The sequence below is a fragment of the Sinocyclocheilus rhinocerous genome, unplaced genomic scaffold, assembly GCF_001515625.1.
Source record: "Sinocyclocheilus rhinocerous isolate Xijiao unplaced genomic scaffold, SAMN03320098_v1.1 scaffold42, whole genome shotgun sequence".
In the NCBI taxonomy this organism is placed as follows: domain Eukaryota; kingdom Metazoa; phylum Chordata; class Actinopteri; order Cypriniformes; family Cyprinidae; genus Sinocyclocheilus; species Sinocyclocheilus rhinocerous.
In genome coordinates this window covers 700,088-709,546 of record NW_015627390.1, presented here as the reverse complement: position 1 = coordinate 709,546, position 9,459 = coordinate 700,088, and the positions used below count along the sequence as shown (strand labels likewise).

At 34.8% G+C, this 9,459-nt stretch overlaps 1 protein-coding gene across 1 annotated transcript in view; it reads right to left on the bottom strand.

Annotated features, from left to right (window-relative positions):
* Positions 1-9,459, bottom strand: part of LOC107727908 (PDZ and LIM domain protein 5-like) — a 111,738-nt gene that overhangs the window by 66,776 nt on the left and 35,503 nt on the right. Inside the window, exon 3 of the mRNA XM_016537943.1 lies at positions 560-711. Within this exon, the coding sequence (XP_016393429.1) occupies positions 560-711 (152 nt within the window). The remainder of the gene's footprint in view (positions 1-559; positions 712-9,459) is intronic.

Sequence of the window (9,459 nt, the reverse complement as noted above, 5' to 3'; positions counted from 1 at the left end):
CAAAAATATTGTGCAGCACGACTGTTTTCAACATTGATAATAATCAGAAATGTTTCTTGAGCAGCAAATCAGAATATTATTATGATTTCTGAAGATCATGTGACACTGAAGACTGGAGTAATGATGCTGAAAATTCAGCTGCGCATCACAGAAATAAATTACAGTTTAACAGATATTCACAAAGAAAACAGCAGTTTTTCATTGTAATAATATTTCACAATTTTTACTGTATTTTTGAACAAATAAATACAGCCTTGGCGAGCAGAAGAGACTTGCAAAAAACATATTTTTTTTTTTTAAAACATACTTTTTGTCCACTGGTGTGCACAAGAATATTCCAGTGTTAATCACAAATTGGTAATACTACCTGTAGTGATTAAAGTTATTTGTCAGGTAAATTGGAAAAACGTAATGGAAAATATATTTATATCTGCAGGTCCAAATCAAACTAATTCTGGGTGCCATGAGACATAAACAGTTGAAACATCAAGCTATTGAAGAAATTGTGTTGTGTATTGTGTGTGTGTGTGTGTGTGGTGTGCGTGTGCGTGAGCTTTACCTCAGCACTGAGAGGTTCAGGTTTCCCGTACAGGCTTTGATTTTATTCTGGGCTTCCAGGTGTGTCATTCCGTCTGTGGCGATGCCATCGATCGACAGCACAACGTCCCCGACGCTGATCTTGGCTTTCGCTGCCTTTCCTCCTTCTGTCAGCTGCATCAAACACAAACACACACAGTTCAGAGACGCACGACGACACATGACAGCTGCTCTCTTCATATGCAACAATACAAATCACACACATCAGACTCGACTGCAATCGATTCCCTTCCGGTGAGTCGTTAACCAGTGTCAGGGAGTTCAATCTGACTCACCAGTCAATCATTTAGAGTGGTTTTGTGAAGCAGATTCATTCAGAAACTCTTACACACCAAGCAGAGCTAGTGCAAATACCAATGACTAAAGACTTCAATTTCTCACTCAAATCCAGTGAGTTAAAGACTTCGAATGCGTTTATGATGTTTTGGTGTCCTTTTCTGAACGCTTTAGTTACCTTTAATTGTAACTGCATTAAAAAGAGAGGCAGTACAGTCTTTTCTAATAATCAATCTTTTAACAAATTTGAACAGAATGCTCTTTTTTAATTTAAATTAAGTTGAGTTGTTTACCCTTATTAGAGTGATGATTGACACAATGTTATTTTAATATTATTTACACACTATTGTAGTATTTATTAATGTTTCAATATATTTATATATTTTCAGTGTTCATTTTTAGTTTCAGTTTTTTTAATATTTCTATTAAGCTGCAATTTTTACTTTCACTTTAGAAAAACTAAAACTTATTTTAGTTCTGTTAATTGCCAAGGCATCATTTTTTTATTTTTAAGTTTTTGAAGTCTAAGTCTTTTTTAGTCTTTTAATCTATTTTTTTTATAGTGTTTACTAATATTTTTATATTTTCACTTTACATTTTTTGTTTAAGTTTTAGCTATTTTTTAAAAAATATTTCTATTTAGCTGTGATTTTTTTCTTTCAATTTTTAGCAAAACTACTATTTATACTACTATAAACTTATTTTACTTCTGTTAATTGACAAGACATCATTTTTCATTTTTAAGTTTAAGTCTAAGTCTTTTCAAGTCTTTTAATTAAGTATTTACTAATATTTTTATATTTTCATTTAAGTTTCAGTTATTCTGTTAAGTGCTTTGTCATTTTCATTATTTTTGTTATATTTATTATATTTTGTATATATTTCCATTTAGCTACATTTATTCAGTTTTATTTTATCTATGTTAATTCCCGGGGCATAATTTTTAAAGTTTTTTCATTTTTTAAATAGTATTCAATAATATTTTCATTTTTATAATTTCAGTTTTCATTTTAATTTTAGTTTAAGTTTCGGTTATTTTGTTACATGCTTTATCATTTTTATTAGCCGTTTCCATTTCCTTTTTTAAATATTTCTATTTAGCTCAATTTTTTTATTTATTTTAGTTTTAATTTTTGCATTTCATTTTAATTCAGCTTTATTTAAAAAGAATAGTTTTAGTTAACAATAATAACACGATGCAGCACACACCCAACTGTACACCACTTACTTTGATGTCAAATGGGATATATGTAAAAAAAAATCTCGATCTGTGCTCAACAGATGATGATACAGTAAAAACATCCGGCCTTCAAAAATCAAACCCTCCAAAGAAGCTGAAGATCAAAGAATGCCTGATACTCGGCTGACCTTTGACCTCTCGGGGGCCCAAACTGAGGCGAGTCAGTGAAATGATACAGGCTCATCCATGGGCTTTAATGCCGGAGCGCGGCGAGACGCTGATGAAATACTAGCTTCAGGAGACAAGAGCCCAGCTGGAGGGCCCGTGATTTATTACAGCTTTAAATCTGCTGCTGGAGCTCAGAGACACTGCAGATCTTATCAGATCAGACCTGACGGCCTATTAGAAACCAGCCTCGCTCTTGTTAGTACTGGCTTCAGATCTTGTCTGGACTAATAAACAACCCAAGACCTTACCAGATAACAACAGCGCGGGAAGGAAAGCCTTTACTCGGATGATTTACACAGAGGAGAATGAAACCAAACAGCTTCTGTGGAGCTTCTCAGAGATGAAGACTTTATTTACTAAAAGACGCGCAAGTATACTTTACAGACCATCCCAGAATGCACTGTAACTACTGTACAGGAAAAAATATCCAAGATCCAAGTCACAAGAAATGTTGTTTGTATTTGCATGTCACTCCAGCTACCATGGCTATTTTCATAGCAAGAAACAGGTTATTAAAATGAAGCAAAATATGAGAAGAAAAATAATGTTAATTTTAATAATAAAAATGTTAAGAACAAATCTTAAAAAAGAAAACTACTAAATATAAATAAACATAAATATAAACTTGTAAAATGAATACATTTAGACAGAAAAATTTGAAATTCCAAGTTCTATCAAAGAAAAAAAAACATGCATAAAACTTAAAAAATATATAAAATATAAAAAATATATATTTAAAAATTAAACATAAGACAGGACTTGATTTTCTCAACTAGAAATGTATTGGATTGTGAAAAGGGGATGTTCCATCATAGCAAAAATAAATAAAATAATTCATTAAAAATTTAGAAAAAGACAAATGCAAGGAATAGATATAGGAAAGGACTACATTTAATCAATCAGGTATCAATTGGATCATAAAAAGTGGAAGTTCCATCATAGAAAAAAATCTAATAATACATCTCAAACACACTGGACTTTGCCATAAGGGAAAACAAAACGAGAGATAGACGCGGTTACGACAGACTGTAAACTCGCAGCACACTTTCCTCATTAAAAGCCGATCACATCAATTAAGCTGGATCTGAACTCTAATCATGAGTGACAGTGATTCAAACATCCATCTGCTGCCATCAAAGCGTGACCTTCCCAACAAACAGAGCCAGAGACGTGCGTCATCCCTTCCTCAATCCGTTAAAGCCCTCCGCTGCCACACATTAAACTGATCTGAGGTCAGAGTTCACAGGGAACACCTGGGTGACCACATACTCCAGCTAGACACATTCAACACCTGAAATCATTCATCTCCAGAGTCACTTCACCAAACTATCATCAGATACACACACAAACATGGTCGTAACCAGGGTTTGATAATTAGTGAGGTCTGAGGTGGGGAATAATAACCCCTACAAATACAACTCATTATATACACTTACACTTTAAGAGACAGAGATGTTTGTGAAAGATGTTTTCTCTGTTTTGGAGGGAACACTTAAATTATACCACATTTATTGCATCAAAATGTGTTAATATTTCACTATAGGTTAGGGGTGAATAATTTTCATCAGTTGTTTATTGATCATGCAACAATACATGAAGAGTTCATTTGCAAAAACCGATAACTCCATTTTTATTTTATTTTTTCAGAAATGACGGGGTTTTTTTTTAATTGCGCGTTCCAAGTAATATAAATCAAACTGCAGTTGGGTTGCTTTGATTAAGTAGTAATAACTTTAAAAAAAAAATACAGGTAATTTACTAAATTAAAGTTCATTGAAAGTATGTTTTTTTATATATTAAACGTTTGTTTTATAGCAAAAGCAGATAACTCCACATTTCATGTTTTAGAGTTTAAAAAAACACTGGTTTAATCTTTGCAATCTCCTCAGATGATAATGTAGACGCCTGACAAATGTTGTTGTTGTTGTGATCATAAACTGTATGGATGTGATTACACACAATACACAGAGCTTTTCTCTCATCAGTGTAACCTCTCAGCTAGCCTAGCACGTCTTTTCAGAGTGAAAGTAGCCTTGTCACCTGACCTGAATACAGCGCGCTGATTCGCTGAAATGGACTTATCGGCTTCTGTTCAAAAACAACAAAGCGCTTGTCGGCTTCAGCCCTTTTTTTTTTTTAAAGTGGCGTTTATCGGTTTTTGCAAATGAACACTTCACATATTACTCTTACAGTTTTCATTAACAACCAAAAATTAACCAAAACTCAGCGAATACAAGCCTCACAGACATGATAAATATATCTATAGAAAGCTTTAAAATTACACCTTAACGAAATAAATCAAATCAAAAACTCTTTCATTATAATCATAATTCGTAAAGATGCACTTCTCTCTAAAGACGCGTCTAATGAGGAGATGGCGAGTCAGGATCGTCGTCTTCATCCTTGCGACACAGACTCAGAAAACACTAGTTTATTAGTAAATAATTCAAATATCTCCTTACTATTTCCCCCCCGACACATTCATGGTAATTACTTTTGCTGGGGCTTTGCGCCAAGCTTTAGCCTATTGCGCGCGTTTGAACGCAGATTTTTTTCATCACTAATTGATGGATGTCTAAAATATAAAAATAAGGAGAAGCATAAACAGGCCCGAGGTCAGGACCGTGTCTGAACTATGACGTGAAAATTGGCCCGAAGGCCGGCCCAAGGGGCGTAAAAAAGTTGGGGCCCGTTGGGCCCGGGCTGAAATGCAGGGCTCTAGGCCACACTATTTCTAACCTTGTGTACTACACAGGACTGATATGAAGTGAACTGGCATGGAGCCTGTGTGCTCTCGATGTGTCTGAACAAGCAGCACTCATTTCTCATTTACAGGTGTGCATGTGAGGCATTACGCAACCATGCATGATGAATATCAGTCATTCAGCACTGCTGTGCTTCTCTTCACTTCACATCTGCTAGGCAACTAACTCAACTAACATACTACCCGCCTCACAAGTCAGATTAGCACCCGTTCTGCTCTCGACCAAACCTTTACAACAACCGTGATGCGGGACTGATGACAGAAGCACTTCAGCCTGTCAGAACAATCAAGTTTTAGCTGTTCCCATGATTTGAGTCAAACGCGTTTAGAGCAACATGAGGACAAGTATATTTATGTGAAATTTCCTTAAAGTTAATAGTGATTTTTGTTATCTTTAAAAGACAAAAAGAGTCAAAGTGTGATTTACACAGTATACTCGAAAATGTAAAATGCATGTACTGAAAAATGTTTGTTTGTATTTTCATGTTTTCATTTCACATGAGCAAGCATGGCTATTTTTATGACGAGAAACAGGTAATTAAAGCAAAATGAGGGGGAAAAAAAACAATATTTACAGAAGGTTTTTAAAGTTTATCTTTGAAAAAATAAAAACTTAAATATAAATATAAACATAAATTACTTGATTTTATTAGGAATAGACTGGATCATTAAAAGTGGGCTTTTAATAGCATTAAATCAATAAATCAATAAATATAGGGCAGGACTTATCTAAAAATGTATTTTAAATAGTTATATTTATGATATATGTTAAATATAGAGCATGATCATGAAAAGTGGAAGTGGATTAAATTTAAATTTAAATGACAGGGAATTGACTGGATCATGAAAAGTGGGTGAACAATCCCATAAAATATGTAGAAATACAAACATTTAAACGAAAAAAAAATTTGATATAAATAAAAAAAATATTTAAAAAAAATTTATAAATTGGCCACGGTTTTCGATATATTTTAACTGCATTTCTTTTAATAATTTATTTTACATACAAGGCAGGATTAAATCAGAAACTGGTTGGAAAAGTGAAAGTGGATTTACATGAAATTTTAAATTTTTTCATCTTTAAAAGACAAAATGAGTCAAAGAGTGACTGTGACAGAAGTAAAATTCTCTCATACTGACATGTTCAGTTCAGAATAGGGCTGGGCGATAATTCGATAATGATAATTATCGCGATATAATTTTCCTAGATAAAACGATATGAAAAGTTCGATAAATGTTCGATATAATGTTTATGCGCCAAAAGCGGAACAAAACTGCGCCAGTCGGACCAATGTTCAAATTTAGTTTAACTGTGTATCATCATGATTTAAATGTATGCTACTATGGGAGAACAATGCTTAATTTAAAAAAAAAAAAAAAAACTTGGTCAGACTAAATGTAACCATATAAAACTGAGATTGCTACAATTTTTACAGATGTTACTGATTTTGATAATGAAAATTGAAAAAATGTACCTCCGCATCCTAACTCAAGCTACTATCAAATGTGCATTTCTATGAGACAAAAAAAGTGATGTAATTATTATTAATATTATCAGGCAACCCAATCCTGTTTCTTTATTTGAAACAATATCACTCATTAGAGCATGCAGAAACTGAGAAACAAATTTTTCTATTTAGATATTTATTTTGTTAAATCATAATGAGCCCAAATTAATAGTCTGGTTTCTACAACTTTCACTTTGGAGCAAAAATCTGGCTTTAAACTTGAAAGAAATAAAGATTTGACATTTATCGTGACAATTATCGATATCGACTGATATGAAAAAAATTATCGGGATAATTTTTTTGGCCATATCGCCCAGCCCTAGTTCAGAAGTGATTTACGTTATACTGCATTATTCAAGCAGCAGGAACTGCAAAACAACAGGTCACACAACTTCACATTCCGGCCTACAAATCTGCGAGAGCACCTCTGGGAGTCTGACGGGGTCACACACACTTATCCGAGTCATTAGGTCAACGACAACAATTGACCCTCAAAGCCTGAAGCGCATGCAATGTCCCGAGGAGACCCAACAACACAGGAACATGATGAGGTCCCACAGCTGAGGAACACGCCAAACGCCTCCTGAAGCTGCACAGACACGTGTGCGAAAGACGCTTAGCATTAGCAGCAGGTCCAGCAGTCTTTGCTTTTATTAACATCATAAACTAAACCTCACCCTCATAAAGCTGAAGGCAACAAGGATCAAATCCCACCGCAGGGGAGAACGACACCCCCAAATCACACAACACCTCACAGCTTGCCTTCAAATGTTTTCATTAGTCATACTTCTAGAAACATTTTCAAAATGAAAGATTAACAAGTTTGGGCTTTTAAACAGATTATACGGAGTTATGATGTGTGACCAGAGGAACTTTTCTATATCCATATTTTCACACTTAAGCCAAGAGAAATAACAAGTCATTTTACTTACATAATGTGAGCATATATTATAAACATTATATGAGGAAATAAATAAATAAATAAATAAACAAACATATTACTGAATTAAAAATTCAAATTAGAAATTCAATGTATACTTTTGAAATTATATATAAAATTAAATATTAATAATGAATATAAATATAAATATATTTAACATGAAATAGGCCTATATAAAGATAGGGCAAGACTAAATATATTTTCTATTTTTTATAAGATATATATAAATAATAAAATATATTGTATATAAATAACATTATAGGTAAAAATATACACTATACATTAAAGGGGTCATATGATGTGATTTCAATTGTTCCTTTCTCTTTGGAGTGTTACAAGCTCTTGGTGCATAAAGAAGATCTGTAAAGTTGCAAAGACTAAAGTCTCAAATCCAAAGAGATATTCTTTATAAAAGTTAAGAGTCAGCCACACCTACCTAAAATGGCTCGTTCTAACACGCCCCCACATATCTACATCACTATGTGGGAAGATTTGCATATCGTTTATAATGGGTTTTAATGTTTTTGTCTCGTCTCTCCGGCCGGACACGGCATCACAGTATGGTGAGGGGCGTAACATTTCCGTCACACGCTTGAGGTATTCGGCCAATCACAACGCACTGGATAGCTGGCCAATCAGAGCACACCTCGCTTTTCAGAGCGATGAGCTTTGTAAAAATTATATTTTTCACATAGCTACGAGAAGCGTTAAACATGGATGCACACACGGTTGCCGTGGAAGCGAGCAATACTTGCTGGCTAACACTTCTTACGATTACAAAAATGCTACAACGCAATCATGTATTCTGCTGTATTAAAGCTTTAATCAGAATAAAACCGTATATTAAAAGCTAACATACGCAGTAGCATTTACAAATAACAGCCTATCTAAAAGTATGAGACAACAACAAACAAAGAAACATACCATTCTGAAGCGTCCTGTAAGAGGCGTGCTTGCGCAGGTTCTGCACGATCCTCTTCACTAATATTCTCTGGGTCTCAATCGGGCTCAAATTGATAAGCAATATTGACAACGCCATTGTTTACAGTACACCCGGAGCACATTCTGAGCTGAAGGGCGTGACGTTTCTGGACTGCACTGGCGGTTTAGCCAATCACAACACACTAAGCCAGCTGACCAATCTGAGCTCATCGCGTATTTCTGAGGGAGGGGCTTCATAAAACCAGGAAATCATCAGAGCGTTCATTGGAGCATGGACAGAGCGGTGTAGAATAAAGGTAAACTATGTGAAAAATAATGTTTGTTTTTTTTGTAAAAACAAGCATTAACATGTTAGACTGCACCCCATAAACACAACCAAGCCTAGAAAAAAAAACACCCCTTTAATACATACAATATACATAATATACAATACAATTGTTGCTGCCATCAGTCTGGGAACAGTAACACGGCCATTTCAAACTATTTGAAGTCCATCATTCTAGGAAGATTATTCATAAGTGGAAGACATTCAAAACAGACAACAATCCTCCCAGTAGTGTGGACGTCTCAGCAAAGTCACCCCATGATCAGACCGTGTAACACCCAGAGAAATGGCAGACAACCCAAGAACTACACCGCAGATTCGGCTAACATGTGAAATGATAAAGTTCATGACAGTACAATTAGAAAAATATGGGACAAGTATGGCATGTTTGGAAGGCTTGCCAGAAAAAAGCCTCTATCTAAAAAATACATGGCAGCACGGTTTAGGTTTGCAAAGTTGCATCTGAACAAACCATAAGACTTCTAGAACAATATCCTTTGAACAGATGAGACCAAGGTGGAGATGTTTGGCCATAATGCACAGCAGCACGTTTGGTGAAAACCTAACAAGCACATCAGCACAAACACCTCATACCAGAAGTCACACATGCTGGTGGAGAGCTGATGATTTTGGGCTTGTTTTGTAGCCACAGGACCTGGACACCTCACAGTCACTGAGTCGACCATGAACTCCTTTGTA